The sequence below is a fragment of the Peromyscus leucopus genome, chromosome 23 (genome assembly GCF_004664715.2).
Source record: "Peromyscus leucopus breed LL Stock chromosome 23, UCI_PerLeu_2.1, whole genome shotgun sequence".
In the NCBI taxonomy this organism is placed as follows: Eukaryota; Metazoa; Chordata; class Mammalia; order Rodentia; family Cricetidae; genus Peromyscus; species Peromyscus leucopus.
In genome coordinates this window covers 6,390,199-6,409,589 of record NC_051082.1, presented here as the reverse complement: position 1 = coordinate 6,409,589, position 19,391 = coordinate 6,390,199, and the positions used below count along the sequence as shown (strand labels likewise).

General features: G+C 43.8%; 1 protein-coding gene across 1 annotated transcript in view; it reads left to right on the top strand.

Moving 5' to 3' along the window:
* The window catches only part of LOC114703420 (phospholipase A2-like), a 7,768-nt gene extending 1,197 nt beyond the window's left edge, over positions 1-6,571 (top strand). The window contains exons 3-6 of the mRNA XM_037198511.1: positions 1,713-1,747; positions 3,590-3,749; positions 4,555-4,682; positions 6,483-6,571. Of these exons, the coding sequence (XP_037054406.1) occupies positions 1,713-1,747; positions 3,590-3,749; positions 4,555-4,682; positions 6,483-6,571 (412 nt within the window). The remainder of the gene's footprint in view (positions 1-1,712; positions 1,748-3,589; positions 3,750-4,554; positions 4,683-6,482) is intronic.
* The last annotated feature ends 12,820 nt before the right edge of the window (positions 6,572-19,391 follow it).

Here is a 19,391-nt window from a genome sequence, read left to right as displayed (position 1 = left end):
GTACACAGCAGTCTAACTTTTTGAAAAAACAAAAGCGAACACTTCATCTTTTCTACCTGACAATATTACAGGACCCCATATGTAGAGTCAGGTTAATCTTTGGCTATCTGGTCAACTGGGTCTAGGAATAAGATGTCTCATCGTCTGTTTTATGGCTACATGGTTCAAGGTCTCTCTTTTCCTTTATTTATTTATTTCCTTTATTTATTTATTTATTTCCCAGTCCTCTGCCTTTCCGCCCCATCCCCATCCACACTCCAGTCCCAAAGGTCAGGTCTCACCCCTCCCAAAGTCAGGCCTGGTGAGCAACAGGTGCAGCTAGAGCTCTGTGTACAGGGGCAGTGACTGGCAGTAGCTGGTAGTGGCTGTCCAGAGTCCCACTGTAAGGGTAAAGGGAGCTTGAGCATGGAGACAACCAACTCAACTCAACCCCTACATGGTTTTAACCATGGAAGAGGTGAGAAATGGGGAAAAGGAGATGTTCGGGTGCTAACTTACAGGGAACATGACCGATGGCCATTCTGAGAGGCAAGAGAGCATTGGGCAAGCAGACACTGCTCACCAGCCACCATGTGGTTCTGAGGAATGAACTCCCAGTTCTCAGCAAGAGCAGAAAATGCTCTTAAGTGCTGAGCCATCTCTCCATCCCCTGCAATGGTTGATTGTCAGCTTCACACACTGGGGAGGGAGAGCCTCAGCAGAAGGATGGCCTGCATCATATTGGCCTGTGGGCAAATCTGTTGGGCATTTGCTTTCTTTCTTTCTTTTTTACTTTCTTGGTTTTTGGTTTTTTGGGCAGGGTTTCTTTCTGTATCTCTGCCTATGATGTAATTAACTGTGGAGACCAGGCTAGCCTCAAACTCAGATATTCGCCTGCCTCTGGCCCCTGAGTGCTGACATTAAAAGGGTGTACTACCACCATCATCTGGCTATATTCCTAGTTTTCAAATGGAGTTTGTGCGCTACTAAGATGCAGTCTATGATGCAAGGCTGTAGACCTGAGTTCAGTTTCTGAAACCCATTTAAAAGTAGGAGAGAGGGGTTGGGGATTTAGCTCAGTGGTAGAGTGCTTGCCCAGCAAGCACGAGGCCCTGGGTTCGGTCCTCAGCTCTGTTAAAAAGGTAAGAGAGAACTGAGTCCATAGAGTTTTCCTCTGACCTCGACATGTTCACAGAAGTGTTTTTTCTCTCTCTCTTTCTTTCTTTCTCTTGCTGGCACATACATATTAATAAAATTGTTAATTAATTAAAGATTGAATTGTAACTGGATCTACATCAAAGTCTGTGTGAGGTTCTTGGGATAGGCTTCTTGCTTACTCTATGAGGTTAACATGGAGGATTGCTTGGGCCAGCTATTCCTGCCAGGGACAACACATCCCTGTCTGCATCCCTCAGACCCAAGCCCAGGAGCAATGTCTATATCTTCTTATGACCTGAAAGGATCCACAAGGAAGGGACTTGGCACGTTGCCAGTCACTGACTTGAACTGGTTGGGGTGTTGAGCTAGCCATTTCTCTTTGCCTCTGGGACAGCACTGATTCAGGCTCTGTCACCATCTACAGTAGCTCTGCAGGTTGGGACTGTGTGAGGGTGCACATATTCTACTTCTGTGCTACACACACAGTAGCCACAGGCCCTGAGTGCTGACTGGACACTGTCAGAGCACAGCTACAGGACTCTAAAGAGAAGTCACTGAGTCCTCCCCTCACTCAGGATAAAACTCCTTCTGCTGGTCATTCTGGTCACAGGTAGGACCCTTGTCCCCTCTCAGTGCCCCCCATCTCCCTTGTCTTCAATGTACAGCCCCACTGGTCACACCTGAAGTTCTGATTTGGGGTTCCTGTTGGGGTCTAATAGTCTCTTTTTTGGGGTTCCCTCCCCCACCATGTTGAAAACAGCCAGCACTTTTACCCTCTAGGTCTGAATGCAGATGACTCCTTAGAAAAGTGCACTACATTCACCCACCCAAGCAAACAATACCCCTCTGACTCTCATATTGCCTTTGCACTCATTTCCTTGGCCCTAAATTGCCCTGATTTTCCTTATCCCTTTTAATTTATATTGACCCTTATTTTATGTGTATGAGACTTCTGCCTGCATGTGAGTCTGTGAACTGTGTGTGAGCAGTGTCTACAGAGGCCAGAGAAGGGTCTGATCCTCCAGTACTGGGGGTCATAGGCTGTTGTAAGCTTCCATGTGGGTGCTGGAATCGAACCTGGGTCCTACACAAGTTCAGCAAGTGCTCCTGATAGAATACTTCCAGAGCCATCTCTCCAGCTCTGATAATTTTCTCACATGATCTTATGATGTGGCTCAGGATGTCCTCCAACTCAACCTTGTGTCTGTACTTGAAAGCTTACTGCCTCTACTTTCCAAGAGTTAGGATGGCATACGTGCCTAATTCACTTCTACAATTCTTTTTTTTTCATTTTTCTAAACTTCATTTCTCTTAGTAGCAATTTCTGTCCTGAAACTCACTCTATGGACCAGGCTGGCTTTGATCTCCAATATTCACCTGCCTCTGTCTGCAGAGTCCTGGGATTAAAGTCTGTGACTCTACTCCCTGGCAATCTTAAACTTCTGATCATCTTACCTCACCTTGAAGACTGCTGGGATTACACAGTGTGTTTACCACTGTACCTGGCTTCTCCTGCTTTTTAATGGTGTCCAAGTATCCCACTGCAGCCTGAATCCTGGTCATTTACCTACTCCTCAGTTGATGAACAGTTTGTTGTGTCAAATGCTGACATTACAATGATGATGTGACCATTATCCTTGTCTATGATCTTTGCATTGCCATACAACAGATTCCTTCTAATTCTTCCAGTGTAAACCAATCAGCATGTGCTGGCTGCTTCTCTGGCTCAAGGACTCAGCTAGAACTGTGATGAATCCCACTGCTGGCTAAGGCTAGGGTTTCATCTAGGCTTGAGTAGAGATGGGGCAGCTTTCAAACTCAAGAGATGGTTGAATTGTTGGGTTATGGAACTAAGAGGTCAGTTTGTCCCTGGTTGATGACTGGAGAGTGTTCTCAGCTCCTCAACACAGGGACCACAGGCAGTTCACAGTGTGGTGTCTGTCTGTCCTGACAGTGAGAAATGAGAAGGCAAGCAAGGCAAAGGGCAATATTTATAGAACATAATCTTGGGGGGTCAACCCAGCAAGTTGTTCATTTATAATCCTACCACTTGGGAGGCTGAGGTCAGATGGTTGCTACAGAGTCAGAGGCTAGCCTGAGTTACAGGACAACTCCTTGTCTCAAATAGGTAGACAGCTTCCTGCTCAGGCCTGGTGACTTGAGTTTGGTCTCCAAGATCTACATAGTGGAGGGAGAAAACCAACTCCCTAAAGCTGTCCTCTGACCTCAAGTGTGTAGCATGACATTTATAAGTGCTCCCAAGTGCATGCTTGTGAACCTATGTGTAACCATGAATACACACACACACACACACACACACACACACACACACACACACACACCTCTATTCACTGTTCTCCTGATGCAGCATCTGGTAGGAGTCTAGCAGGCAGAAATCCAACCCCTGGTAAAGTCAAGTGGGATTGATGGAGTGTGCTGTGCATTCTTGCAGCAGGCGCTACTGCACACAGCATCAGCCCTTGGGCTATATGGCAGTTCAAAAATGTGATCAAGTGCACCATCACTGGGAGTGATCCCCTGAAGGTGTGCAACAACTATGTTCTCTTCTGTCTCCTAAGAGGCTCCAACACCTCAGTGGAGTATTTTGACAGGTCAGTGGTGGCAGACTGGCGTGTCTGGTTGGGGTGGGGACAGGACACAAGCATAGCATCTCATGAGGCACAAACATGAGACATGCTTATTCACCAAACATCATATATTTTCTTTGGTTTATTTGTTTATTTGTTTCTAGAAAGGGGTTCTGTGTGTAGCCCTAGTTTTCTTGCAACATTCTCATAAGAACAGGCTGGCCTTGAACTCAGAGATCTTCAAGATTCTGTCTCCTGAGTGCTCAGATTAAAGGCTTGCATCATGTTCCTCAACATGTATATTTACCCGGCGCCCATGGCTAGTAAAGAATTCAGTCCAAGAGGACCCTGCATCTAGTGTTCCCAGAGAGCAGAATGTGTGAGATATAAATACTGGGAAATGCTGGTCTCAGGTACCAGACTAGGGCACAGCCATCCATCACAGCTCCCATCAAAAGTGTCAGCCTTGGCTTTAATAAGTCATCACAAATTTGGAATATATAATTTTATTATATTTCTGCTGCTTTGTTTTAAAAAAAATCACTTTTTTCAAGACAGAGGCTCACGATGTGTCCCTGGATGATTTTAAACTGATCCATCTGCCTCTGCCTCCCAAGCACTGGGACTAAAGACCAGCACTGACCACATTCCACAGAAATTGCTTTCAATAAATATGAACTAAAAGAAATCACAGATTCTGGAGCCTGAGAAAAATTACTTTATAAACACCGTGTTTAAGTAGTCCTCACATGTTTGAGAAAGACTGAAGGTGAGAACTGACTTCCTGTGGGTCTATAGTCCTCCTTCAGCTGTTCCTTCCTCTCTCCAGCTGCTGCAGGACTCACGACCATGGCTATGCTCAGGTCAAGAAGTTGGAAAGCTGCAAATACCTCATAGACAACACCTACACCAGCTCCTACTCATACTCATGTTCTGGAAATGAGGTCACCTGCAGTGGTAGGTTTACCATCCGGGACCTCTGGACTCTGCTTGGCCATAGGTGGATTTGGAAGGTAACAAGCACAGTCACCATTTATAGTTCATTTTCTTGGTCTATTTGACATCACAACAACCACAGCCTATAGATACTAAAATATAGATGAGGTCACTGATGAGGAAGATGAGGAAGGCAGGGTCACTTGCCCAAGGTCAGCCAGCTAAGAAGTGATGGCATTTGGTTCTAGAACACAGATCTACAGCACTCCAAAGCTTCTGTTTAAAAATATTTCAAGATATTATGTTTTTCTGGGATAGGATGCCTGTGCCACAACACAGGTGTGTAGGTCTGAAGACAACGTGTCTGTTTTCTCTATCGACCATGTGAGTCCTGGGATGGAACTTGGGTTCAGACTTGGCAGCAAGTGCCTTTATTCCCTGAGCCATCTTGCCTGCCCAAAGCCTCTCCTCTTAGCTGCTGTGTTATACTGATTCCATATTGACTAAACAATTGAGAGCTGCGTCATTGACTATGAGTCAGATACTTGACTCAACAACTATGATGACCAAGATTTATCATTTCCATATTACAGGTGAGGAATCAGAGGACAGAGAATATAATTCAGTTGTTAGAGTACTTACCTAGCATTCACAGAGCCCTGGGTTCCACCTCTACAACCCCTGAATTGAGTGTGGTTGTGCACACCTGTAATCCAAGAGCTTGGGAGGAAGAGGAAGGAGGATTGTCTTAAATCATACATTTTTTTTATATCATATAATTTTAGAAGTGGTAGTTGTGGGGGTATTGTGTTCCCCAAAATATTGTGTACCTTAATAAACTTATCTGGAGCCAGAGAACAGAAAAGCTACTAGTTAGGCAGTGATAGCAAAAAACTTAATCCTAGCATTCCAGAGGCAGAAATCCATGTGGGATCTCTGTGAGTTCAAGGCCACATTGGAAACAGCCAAGCATGGTGACTCATGCCTTTAATCCCAGGAAGCAAGCCTTTAATCCTAGGGAGTGATGGTATAAAGCAGAAAGATATATAAGGCGTGAGGACCAGAAACTAGAAGCGTTTGGCCTGGTTAAGCATTTGGCTGGTTAAGCATTTGGCTGGTTAAGCTTTCAGGCTTCTAGCAGCAGTTCAGCTGAGAGCCATTGGGATGAAGACAGAGAAGCTTCCAGTCTGAGGAAACAGGACCAGCTGAGGATTTGGCAAGGTGAGATAGCTGTGGCTTGTTCTGGCTCTGATCTTCCAGTGTTCACCCCAATAACTGGCCTCAGGTTTGATTTTATTAATAAGAACTTTTAAGATTCATGCTACAGGTTGTTGATATTTGTAGTTTTCTGGGCTTTATGATTAAGTATCCATGTTTATTTGTTTTTATGTATAGGAGTGTGTTGGCATCATTTGTCCTCTTCAGTCAGTCTCCACCATGTCTTTAGAGGCTGGGTCTCTCACTGAACATGACTCCCACCTTTAGCTAGTCTGAATGACCAACAAGTTCATACTCCTCATTTCCCAATACAGTTACAGATGCTCCAACATGCCTTGCTTTTTGTGAGGGCTCTGGGCATACTAGGTCAGGCCCTCAAGGCACACACTTTACCAACTGTGCCATCTCCTCAGCCCCACAACAACTAATTTTTTATTACAAGTGTTTTCCAACAATTTGGACAACCCAATGTTCTTTTGTGTGCTTCTGTCTTTCAACCCTGAGTCTGCACTGATGGGAGGGCCACTGGTTTCAGTTTTGGTTACAAATCGAATGGAGCAGGGTCATGGGCTCCACTCAACTTCCTTTCTTGTTTCTCTACAGACAAAGACAAACTCTGTGAGTCATTAATTTGCAACTCTGACCACCAGGCTGCCATGTGCTTTTCCAAGGCTCCATACAACAAGCAGTAAAAAGGCTTTCACCGTAAGACTTTCCACCACAGTTACTGGACACCTTTCATGCCTGCCTGGTTGTGTTCACTGCACACTGTGTCATCTAATAGAGAATCAATTGAAAGAACTCAGCTTTGGTGATTGTGTTCTCTGTCTACCAAACATATTTACATCCTCAAAGATGTAAATGGGAAAGACATTGCCTTTAGGGGAGCCCCTTGAAGAGTGGGTGATGAGCCCAGACATGCCTTTCATCCCAGCACTCTCGGAAGCAGAGGCAGAGGAAGGCAGATCTCTTGAGTTCAAGGACAGCCTAGTCTAAAATTCAAGTTCCAGGACAGCCAGGACTATTACACAAAGAAACCTTGACACTAAACACAACAACAACAAAGGAAGAACTCAGCCTGAGATACATGGGGGTTATTGAGAAATAGAAGGGGAAGGAGGGGAGAGATGAGGCAGGGAAATGTAAAGGAAAGGTGGGGGGGTCATGGAGGAAAGGAAAGAGAAGTCAGACAAGTAGGAGGTGAGAGAATGGAGAAAGATGCAGTGTCACATGGACAATAAAGGAACCTTTTGGCCCTGAAAATACTGGACATAAATCCTTCTGCTGTGTGCTTATCATAAGAAGTTGGATATAGGAAACCATACTGCACTGACAGTAACCGACCTGAAGTCAGGATTACATCCTGTGACCTTTCTGTCTTCACTGTGCCTAAATACACACACAGGAAAATTGTTCTACTAAAGTGCACAGCAGCCTAACTTTTTGCAAAAAACAAAACAGAGCTTCTCTACCTTTCTCGGTACCCCACAGGTAAATCTAGGTTAATCTCTGGTTCCATGGTCAACCAGATTGAGGAATAAGATGCCTCATTGGCTGATTTAAGGCTACGTGGTTCTCAGTGTCTTTTTTCTTTACTGAACAGCTGCCCAGGCCTCTGCCTTTCCACCCCCAACCTGATCCTCTAGCAAGTACCAAAGCACAAGCTTTACCCCTCCCAAGGTCAGGTCTCTTGAGCAACAGGTGCAGCTACAGCCATGTTGTTTTTATTCTTTTGTGAGGCCCACCACCTAGCCCCCAAATAAAGTACACACGGAGGCTAATTCTTAATTATAAATACTCGGCCTTAGCTTTGCTTACTTCTATCCAGCTTTTCTTAACCTAAAACTATTCCATATATCTTTTGCCTCCTTTTCTATTCCATATATCTTTGTTTCTTACTCAGTGGCTTGCTGTGTAACTTGGGTGGATGGCCCTTGATGTCCTACTCTTCTCAGGCTACTTCTTCTTTTCTCCTCCCAGATTTCTCTTTCTATGTGTTCTCCCTGCCTGCCAGCCCTACATATCTTTTCTCCTGAATAGCTATTGGCCATTCAGCTCTTTATTTAGACCATCAGGTGTTTTAGACAGGCACAGTATCACAGCTTCAAAGAGTTAAAAAAAATGCAACATAAGCAAGAGTAACACACCTTAAAACAATATTCTATAATATTTCCTCATTTCATCTAAATAAAAATCAAGGTTTTTACTTTAATGGAAAACTACATACAACAAAAACAATCATCAAGTAGGAATCACATTTACAATATTCTGTCCAATTGTAGTTAGCATATCCAAGAAAATAATGCATTATTTATCCTATTGTAGTGAATCCAAAGTTTTACACATAATGTACTTTCTATTACAACTAAGAAAAACTGCAACTGTAACTATCAGGTCTTCAACTCCATCAAAGACCCAGAAGGAAAATATTATTTGAATAAGCAAAGAGTGCACTGCAAACAACTTCCAATACTCCAGAAATGACAGAGACATCTGACTAACTTGACAGTCACCCAAAGTTCCTTCTATAACATTGGGCCTCCATCTTCAGCCTACATGCTTAGAGCATAGGGCAGACTTTTCAGTGAAGCAGGAATTTTGAAGGCCTGTCCTTCCTTGTATTGGCAAAGTTCAACAGTTCTTTTTCCTCTGTGTCCTGCATGTCCAGTCTGCACAGAACATTGTCAGCAGTAAGAGACAAGAACAGTTTCTCTGCCCAGTGGCTAACCTTGCCATAATGAAAGCAAACTCCATAAGGAGTTTCTTCAATGCCCATCATCTTCTCTGAAGTAAATGGGTGCTGCCAGGAGCAGATGTGTCTTGTTGTCATGAAAATCTTTAAGTTAACAAAACTTTTTAAATGCCATATCATGTAGGTCTTTGAAGTATTTGAGGATCATCTATCTAAAATATACCTATTCAACCTAGACAACATAACTAATATATCTATAAAGTTGATTGTTAAATGACTAACTACTGACCTATGCTTCTGGATTGTCTTACATAGTTTATGATAATAGCTTTCAAAGACCAGAACTTCACCCTACATTTCCAAATGAGTTGTATAGACACAATTTTTATTAAACAGCATGTGCCAGCCTTGGTTGGTGAGGGAGATACACCATGCAGATATGGTAGGCTATAACATGGCATAGTGGAATGTTATTCACACAATGAAGACATGGCATCCATTTGGAAAGTTTTATTATTAAAGGGGGAGGGGAGAGGGAAGAGAGAGAAATGGAGACAGAGAATGAGAAGGAGAGAGAGAAAGAGAGAAGTGATAGCAGAGGTGTGTGCAGCCTCATGAAAGGAGGGAAGGAGCGAGAAGAAGGAAGAGAGAGAAGGAGGAGGGGTTTTCTCTAAGAGGAGACTTTACATAAGATGACATTGTCCGAATGCTGGTCAGTCCCAAAGGTGTGGATCTAACTGCTAACATTCCCTAACATTCCTCTCTTTTTGATTATTATAGAAGGGTGAGTTATTGATAGCAAGTGTGTGTGGGTGGATAAAGGCGCCAAATTCTCAAGACTGCCTCCTGCTGTTTTGGAGGGGGAATTCGGGAGAGGGGGTCACACAGTCGAGGTGTTAGTGAAGAAGCATTCAGTTAGCTGTCCTTCTGGATACTCCTTGAGGGAAGTAAGAAGGAAGGTGGCTAGGGGAAAAATGGAATGTTATCATTGGCCTCATGAGCAGGGCTAGCCATGGGAAGAGTGATAATTGCCACAAAGATGGGACAGAGAAGTGCCCTGGTTGTCCAGAAGAGACAAGGGTGGGTGAGCAAGATGTAAGGGCAGGTATCCCTTTGAGTATGGAGAGGTGGTACCAGCAGTGAAGTTCCAAGATCCTTGGGGAACATGGCATGCCAAATCAGGAGCACAGGAGCCATCACAGCTGCTGTTTCTCTGGAGGTGGGGAATACCTCTATTCTTCCAGTATTCTCCTGGTTAGTGTCCTCCATTGGTGCAGTGGCTGGTGGTATATCTGGAGGGCCTTTTAGAATCTGGCCTTGGCAGGAATCTGGCAGGAGGGGTGGATCTGTGCAGGAACCTGCAAGGGTTTTTAAAACAACTAGAACAGATTTACATCTTGGTGTCACAGCAAAAGTTATGGCTTTGGGTTAAAAGGCATGACATTTTCTAGGGCCTGGTTTCAGCCCAATGAAACACATCTTTAAATTTATAAGCAGAAGAAATTTGCTGAGAGGCTGTGGTTCAGTGGGTGAAGAAGGATGAGAAGGAAGACTTCCCTTTCTTCTCTAATGCTAATATGTCTCTAAAAGCTAGAACTATTAAAGTCCACAGAAATTTAAAGACTCCCAGACTGTCTGTAGTTAGGGCTCTATCAATTTATCAAAACTGCATATATCAATGTTAAAACTCTGAACCTCTGATGTTACATCTGAAACCAGTTTATCCTGTACCATAAAGTCTATGACTGAATCACATCTGCCTGTACTTTTAACAGGAAGCTTACTAATGAGCTACCAAGGTGCTTGTAGCCTTTGAGTTGGGGGAGAGAGCTGTTAACTGGCAAACATCTTCAGATCTGAGAAGGTTAAATAAGTGAACAGAAGTGAGACATATTTCCTATCTTCACATAAACAAATGTTAAAGCATATTCTTTTCATTTAATTCACCAGGAGATACTGAGAGCAGTCCGTGCAAAGTGAGTTTATCCCTTGTTTGAATCTGGTAGCAAGGTGACCTGTGTCTAGACTCAGTGTGAGCTCTAAGAGAATGAGGCCTGTGAATTTCACATAGAGAACTAAAAAGGCAGCTAAAGCCTTGGTTGCAGCTGTTGCATTGACAAAGCCTGGTTGTCAAATGACATCAGAGATCTGAGAAGGATACATTCTACCTGAGTTAGTGATTGAAAGTGACAGAGACTTCCCTGTTGGCTACCTAGACAGCCTCCTGTAGGCAGAAGTTTTCCTGTGTCCCACAGTTGCTTGGTCCCAAGTAAACACACAGAGGCTTATATTAATGACACACTGTTTGGCCTATACTAAGGCCTATCATTAACTAGTTCTTACAACTTAATTTAACCTTTTTCTATTAATCTATGTTTTGCCAAGTGGCTCTGTGGAATTACCTGTGTTGTGTCACATCTTGCTTCCCTGGGCAGCACTCAGCATTTCTCTGCCTCTGCCTTCTTCTCCTTGTCTCTCTTTTGGATTTCCTGCCTGACTCTATTCTGCCTTGTGGTAGGCCATAGCAGTTTCCTTATTATCCAAAGGTAGCAACACAGAGTCATAGCTTACAGACAGCCCATCCCACAGCAGCCACCCAGGGTCATCATGGTCATTGAGGGCAGAAGTCTCAGGGCAAAACATCAGTCTTTGTCTGCCTGGCCTCAGAAGATCCAACATTTGGGGGGTAGGGAATTGTGGGAAAGACCAGCCTACCTTGTCTAGGCAAAAGTGAGGCAATGGGCTCCCCAGAGTCCTGTTGTCCATGGTTTGAAGAAAGCCCTGGCTGCAGTTGAGGTGAAAGGCTGGTTTTTCTCAGCAACTGGTGCTGCCACTCTGGAGCAAGTTCTAAGTGGAGGTTCTGTGCCAATCCATCTTCTTTGGAGGAAATAAAGGTGCTGCCAGGAGCCAGCATGTCTCTCTATCATGAAGAGCTTTTTAATTAAACATTTTAAATGCCATATTCTGCAGATCTCTGAGTATTTGAGGACTGTCTGTCTATTAGCTATCAATGGCTGACTATCAGCTTATGTTCCCTAACAGTCTCCAATATGTTAGCAGCTGTCATAAGACTAGGACCTATTGTCTCCTGTGAAGGCAGAGAGTCAGGGAAATGGTCCTGAGAAGGCAAAAAAGACTGTGAGGGGAAAGATCAGGGCCAAATGGGAACTAGAGAAAAGGGGCTGTAAGTTGGTGTGTGGCCCAACTCTGAGAAAAGGATCCTCTTGGGGGATCAAAAATTCCATTATAGAATATATATCTTGTTTATCAAATTCCTTATTTATTATTCATATGCCATCATTAAATTCTCTAGAAGCTTGGTATTGAACATTTGGCAAAGAGATAGGTGTAAATCTATAATTCAACTTTTGTTTTTCTGAACAGATCTCTTATGATTTCAATTCTATTATCTTATAGAGTATATTATTGCTGTGGATATCACTCTATATAAATAAAACACTGATGGCCAGTGACCAGGCAGGAAGTAGGTTGCCAGGCAGGAAGTAGGTGGGACAAGGAGAGAGGAGAATTCTGGGAAGCAAAAGGCTGAGGAGAGAGACACTGCAGCCACCACCAGGACAAGCAGCATGTGAAGACACCGGTAAGCCACCAGCCATGTGGCAAGGTATAGATTTATAAAAATGGGTTAATTTAAGATAAAAGAACAGTTAGCAAGAAGCCTGCCACGGCCATACAGTTTATAAGTGATATAAGTGTCTGAGTGATTATTTTATAAGTGGATTGTGGGACTGTGGGGCTTGGGGAACCTGAAGAGAAGCCCTCCAGCAACATATTATAAACCAGATTTGAATCAAATATAGCTTTACATTCCTATCATCATACAAAAAGTCCATACCAATCCAAAATTTTTGAGTAGTTGGTCTTTCATAATGGCAGTTTTGTCATTATTGTAAATCTTAGAACAGACATCTGACATGCAGGTGGTCCTAGGCTATGCCTGTCAAGAGATTAAAAGAAGCATGATCATTAAGGGGACAGTTAAGACAGACACCAGGGAGGTTTCCTTGTTGCATCTGCCTTTTTCACAGATCTGCTCTCTCAGCAGGGACATGGAGTTTCTAATGACCCCTGAGTGGTTCTCATAAAAACAGCCTTCCTCTCCTCAGGCCTTGCATAGGCCCTCTTCTTGAAGGAATCATAACCAGGGAAAGCAATTGAATAAATTTTAGGTCAAGGTCTCTTCTATCCTAGAGAACTATTTTAGCTAGAGAAGAGAGTAATTTCTCTAAATGTTTAATAGATTTTTATAGAGCAGTGACATCTCCATCTACTCCACTTCTAAGGCCCTGTTGTTCTGATCTTTGAATACAGCCAGATCATAATCCTGATTGACTTATATACAAATGATAATTTTTAATGCCACATAATACCTCTTTGATTCTACATATAGAAGGTCAAGTGTCTTAACTTATTGTGGAGCCATTTTAGTTAGTAAATCTATCAATTGACAGCTCAGGGTCCAGTTTCCTAGTATATCAATGGGCATTATAGGTAGACCTTTTGTCCCCTATGCCAGGGAATTTCTCTTTCATTGAGCCCTTTTAGTCTGTAGTAGAGGCAGAGATAACATACTCTCTTCTATCCTGCTACAAGCTGAAAGAAGTTGTAGGAGGTCAATGCCCAATATGACTAAAAGACTAGTCAATGGTATGGAGGGAATTTAGGCAATGGGCCACTTATCAGAAACATGTAATTATTTGACCCAGCTGTAAAGACAGGGAACAATCCATTGGCTGGGCTGGTCTACATCAGCCTTCAGCAAGTCCAGAGCTCATTATCATTTGGAGCAGATTGCAGTCAGCAATGCTTTGACATATTTGCCAGTCACTGTTGAGATAAGTTCAAAGTAGAAACAGAAGTTAAAATTTAAGAACTTAATTGAAACTTTTAGACCCATAGATTTAGTAACTGGGAAGGGGAGACAGAGAGAAAGAGATGGAAAGAGAGAAAGCAGATGTGCAAACAGCTTCGTGAAAGGAGAGAGAGGGAGAGAAGAAGGAAGAGAGAGAAAAGGGGGGATGGGTTTTCTCTTAAAGAGAACTAACTTTACATAAGATGATGTGGTCCAGACAATGGGTGGGTCCCCAAGGGGCAGGTATGAATACTAACATTCCCTGACAACAACCTCAAACAAAAATAGAAACATACATACAATATGTTGTAACAAAATAACCTTAAATTTTTATCAGTATACAAAAATCCATTAAACAAGAGTAGAAACATATATACAGTGTAAAAAATAACTTTATATTTGTATAAATATACCATATTCCCCTAAAGGATAATAAACATCCATAACCCAATAAATTACCAAAAGCCTCCAAAACCCTACTTGGGAATATGGATGTCATGTTCTCCAAACTGCTTCCTGCTGTCAGTGAATGAAGTATTTTAGGGCCCCAGAGAGAAAATTTTGAGATAATGACAAGTCCTAAAAAGACCAGCAGTAAGCTTTGTTGACAGGTATCACCTGTCAACTTTCAGAAGGTCTCACCTGTCAAACCTGATCTTGAGCATGGAGACAGCTAAATCAACTCATCCCCAACATGGTTTTTATGCAGGGAAGACATGAGAAGTGGGGAAAATGAGGTGCTAGGGTGCTACTTTAGAGGGTACATGAGAGATGGCCAAACTAACAGGAAGCAGATTGTCTGACAGCCACCATGTGGTTGCTGAGATTTGAACTCCAGTCAGCAAGGTCAGAAAGTGCACTTAAGAGCTGATCATCTCTTCAGGCCCTGTAATGGTTCATTGTTTTCTTCACACACTGGGTGAGGAGAAGGATTGCCTGCATCATATTGGCCTGTGGGCACATCTGTTGGGCATTTTGCTCTCTATTTTTCTTTTTTAGTTTTTTGAGACAGGGTTTCTTTGTGTGTCTCTGACTCTCTTGGATTTCACTCTGTAGACCAGGCTTGCCCCGAACTCAAATTTTTTCTGCCTCTGCTTCTCAGTGCTGACATTAATGGCATAAAAGATGTGCACGACCACTACCATCCTCTGACTATATTCCCAATTTTCAAATGGAGTTTTGGGGCTACTAAGATGCAGCCTATGATGCAAGCCTGTAGACCTGAGTTTTATTCCTGGAACCCTCTTAAAAATAGAAGAAGAGAACTGCCTACACAAGACTGTCTTCTGACCATCACATGTGCACACAAGTGCCCCCTCTCTTTCACACACACACACACACACACACACACACACACACACAAACACAAGCACACCTTAACTAATTAGTTAATTATTTTAAGATTTGTAATTATATCTACCTCATAGGCTGTGTCAGGTTCTTGGGACTTCCACTTGGTTTACACAGTAAACATGGAGGTTTGTAGTGGCCAGCTACATGTCACTATCAGCATCCCTCAGACCCAACCCCAGGAGCAATATCTATATCTTCTCATGACCTCATAGCAGTCACAGGAGAAAGACTTGGCACTATGCCAGTCACTGACTTGAGCTTGTTGGGGTGTTGAACTAGTCCTTTCTCTGTGACTATGGGACAGCACTGATTCAGGCTCTGTCGCCATCTACAGTAACTCTGCAGGTCAGGACTGTGTGTGAGGGTACACATATTCTACTTCTGTGCTACACACACAGTAGTCACAGGGGCCGTGTGCTGACTGGACACTGTCAGAGCACAGCCACAGGACTCTAAATAGAAGTCACTAAGTCCTCTCCTACTCGGGTTGAACTCCTTCTTCTGATCGTTCTTCTTACAGGTAGGACCCTTGTCCCTTTAGAGTGAACTGCATTTCCCTTGTCTTCAATGTACAGTCCCCTAATAGTCACATCTGAATTTCTGGTTTGGGGTTCCCTTTGGGATCCAATGGCCTCTGGGTTGGGGTTCTCTCATCCCCCTGCCATGGTGACAACATCTGTCACCATTACCCTCTAGGTCTGGACTCAGATGACTCATTAGAAAAGTTCACTACATTCACCTACCAAGCAAAGAAAGCCCCTTCTATTTCTGCTGTATTGTCCTGGCACTAATTTACTTGGACTTAAGGTGCCAAGGAAATATTTTCTTGTCCTTTTAAGAAAGGACAAGTAGTAATGAGTTTGCACCATGTGTCTCCTTCAGTCACTCTCCAACATATCATTAGAGCCTGGGTATCTCACTAAACATGACACCTTTAGCTAGCCTGACTGACCAACAAGTTTTGGGGATCCATGCTTCCTGCTTCCCAATAGAGTTACAGATGCCCCAAGCAATCTTTGCCTTTTAAAAGGGCTCTGGGCATCCTCGGTCAGTCTGGCATGTGCTTTTGGCAACTGCTTTAACAACTGTGCTGTGGGAGCCCACAAAAGTTTCCCAGTTAGATCTGATCTTTCTTTACACAGCAGGGCTGCATTAGGGAATGTGTGGTGGTATTGTGTTCCCCCAAAATACTGTGCATCCCAATAAACTTACCTGGGGTCAGAGACAGAACAGCCAATAGATACAAAGGCTAGAAAATGCTGGCACTCACACCTTTAATCCTAGTATTTCAGAGGTAGAAATCCCTCTGGATCTCTGTGAGTTCAAGGCCCTCCTGAGGCTATCCTGGGTTTTCTGTCTGTCTCTCTTTAGCTATCTTTCTAATATATCCTTCTGCTCCTGTTCAAAAGTACTCTGGGAAAAAGTCGGGGTGAGATGGCCCCCCACACTGTGACAGCTCCCCAGCCACACAACAAGTGAATTTTTTTAAATATAAAAGTGTTCCAACTGTTTGGGCAGCCTAATGTACTATTGTGTCTCTGACTCTCAACCCAAAGTCTGCACAAATGGCAGGGTCACCGGTTTCTTTTGGTTACAAATCATAGAGAGCATGATTATAAGCCACACACAACTTCCTTTCTTGTTCCTCTGCAGACAAAACATCCCCTGTGAGGCCTTCATCTGTAACTGTGACCACCAGGCTGCCATCTGCTAATACAACACTCCATACACTAAGCATTACAAAAGCATTCACTGTTAAACTTGTCACCTCAGGGAGTAGCACAATTTCCCTGCCTGCCTAGTTCTGTTCACTATACACTGTGACCTCTCTAAAGCACCCAGAGAAAGAACTCGGCTTTTGATATTGTATTCTCTGTCCACCAAACATTTCTAGATCCTCAGAGAACATCATTCCATCTACTTCTAGAAGCTGGAGATAAATGGAAAACACATTGCCCTTAGGGGAGCACCTTGAAGAGTGGGTGATGAACCTGGCCATGCCTTTTTTCCCAGCACTCTGTGGTGGAGAGGAAGAGTCAGAAACAGAGGCAGAGGCAGAGGCAGAGGCAGGTAAATCTCTTGAGTTCAAGGTTAACCAGGTTTAAAAATTGAGGTATAGGACAACCAAGACTATTACACCAAGAAATCCTCTCTGGAAAAATGAAGAAAAACAAACAAACAAGAGGGAGCAGGAGAAGAAGAGGTGGAGGAGAAAGAGAAGGATTGAAACAGTTGAGGAAAGGAAAAGTACAGGAAAGGAGTGGAGGGTGAGGAGCGAAGGAAAGAGAAGATAGAGAGATAGGAGGGGGAGAAGAGAGAAAGAAGAGGTGTCACATGGGCACTAAAGGAACTTCTTGTCCCCCAAAATACTGAACTCAAAGTCATTCTGCTCTGTGCTCACCACAGGAAGTTGGATATAGGAAACCAAACTAGACTGACTGTAAATGACCTGAAGACAGGATTACGTCCTGGTGACCTTCCAGTCTTCACTGTGCCTAAACACACACCACAGGATAGTTGTCCTGATAAAGTACACAACAGCCTAACTTTTTGAACAAACAAAATAGAACACATCATCTCTTAGCTTTCTCTATCACGAGTTAATCTCTGGTTTCCTGGTCAACCAGATTTAGAAAAAAGATTTCTCTTTGATTAAAGGCTGTTCAGTTCTCGGTCTTTCCTTTTCTTTAGTGAACAGCTGCCCAGTCCTCTGCCTTCCCACCCCCAACCCCATTCCCACTCCTGCCCAAAAGTCAGGCCTCACCCCACACAAGGTCATTTCTGGTGAGCAATAGGTGCAGCTAGAGCCACCTGAGTAGGTGCAGTGACCTGTAGTAGCTGGTAGTGACTATCCAGAGTCCTGCTGGAAGGATCAGAGATCTCTTGAGCATGGAGAAAAGCAATGCAAATCATCACCTAGTGGTTGTTATCCAGGTAAGAGGTCAGAAGTGGTAGAAAAGGAGGTTCTGGGGTGCTAAATTGGAGGGTATGTGACAGATGGCCATTCTCAGAGGATTGGGCCAGAAGACACTGCTCACCAGTCACCATGTGGCTGCTGACAATTGAACTCCCGTACTCAGGAAGAACAGAATGTGCTCTTAACTGCTGACCATCTCTCCAGCCCCTGCAATGGTTGATTGTCAGCTTCACACACTGGGTCGGGAGAGCCTCAGCTGAAGGATTGCCTGCATCATATTGGCCTGTGGGCACATCTGTTGGGCATTTGCTTTCTTTCTTTTTCATTTTTTAGGTGTTGGTTTCTGTTTTTAAAATATTTTTATTAAGAAATTTTGTCATTCATTTTACACACCCCAAATACTTCTCTTCCCTCCTCCCATCACCCTAGCCTCACCAATACACCCCCAAAAGAAGGAAAGGCCTCCCATGAGGAGGCACATCCAGTAGAGGCAAGTCCACGCCCTTCTCCCGCCTCAAGGCTGCACTAGGGTTCCTAGCATAGAGTGTGGACTCCAAAAAGCCTGCTTAAGCACCAGGGATGGATTCTGATTCTACTACCAGGGGTGCCTCAGGCACATCAAGCTACACAACTGTCTTACCATGCAGAGGACCTGGTCCAGTCCCATGCAGGGTCCACAGCCGTTGATCCAACTTTTTGAACTCCCACTATTTTGGTTTGGTTGTCTCTGAAGGATGTGCATCATAATCCTGATGCACTTGCTCATAGAATCCCTCCTCTCTCTCTCCTACTGGATTCCTGGAGCTCTGCCTGGTGTTTAGCTGTGTATCTCTGCATTTGCCTCCATCAGTCATTGAAGAAAAGTTCTGTGATGACATTTGGGGTATTCACTGATTAGATCACTGGGGCAAGCCAGTTAAGTTCAGGTACCCTCTCCACTATTTCTAGTAGTCCAAGATGAGGTCATCCTTGGGGATTCCTGGCAACTTCCCTAGTTTTTTGAGATAGGGTTTCTTAGTGTATCTCTGGATGTCCTGGAACTCACTTTGTAGACCAGGCTGGCCTCAAATTCAGGTATTTGCCTGCCTCTGCTTTTGAGTGCTGACATTAAAGGTATGCACCACCACCTAGCTGCATTCCTAGTTCTTAAATGGAGTTTGGAGGCTGGTAAGATGCATTGTATGATGGAAGCCTGTAGACCTGAGTTTGATTCCTTAAAGGTAGGAGAGACCTGACTCCATAGAGTTGTCCTCTGCCCTCCACATGTGAACACAAGGGCTCTCTCTCTCTCTCTCTCTCTCTCTCTCTCTCTCTCTCTCTCTCTCTCTCTAATTCTCTCTAACCCACACAGCCACCTCCACACACAAACACACATTAAGTAATTAGTTAATTAATTAAATTTAAATTTGTAACTGGATCTACCTCAAAGGCTGTCTCAGGTTCTTGGGACAAACTTTGCACTTATACAGTTAACACAAAGGATTGTAGTGGCCAGCTTCTCCTTCTGGGGTCACATGTCACTATCCGTATCCCTCAGACCCAAGCTCAGGAGCAATGTCTATATCTTCACATGACCTCAAAGGATGCACAAGGGAGGGACATGGCACTTTGCCAGTCGCTGACTTGAGCTGGTTGAGGTGCTGAGCCAACCCTTCATCTTTGTCTCTGGGACAGCAC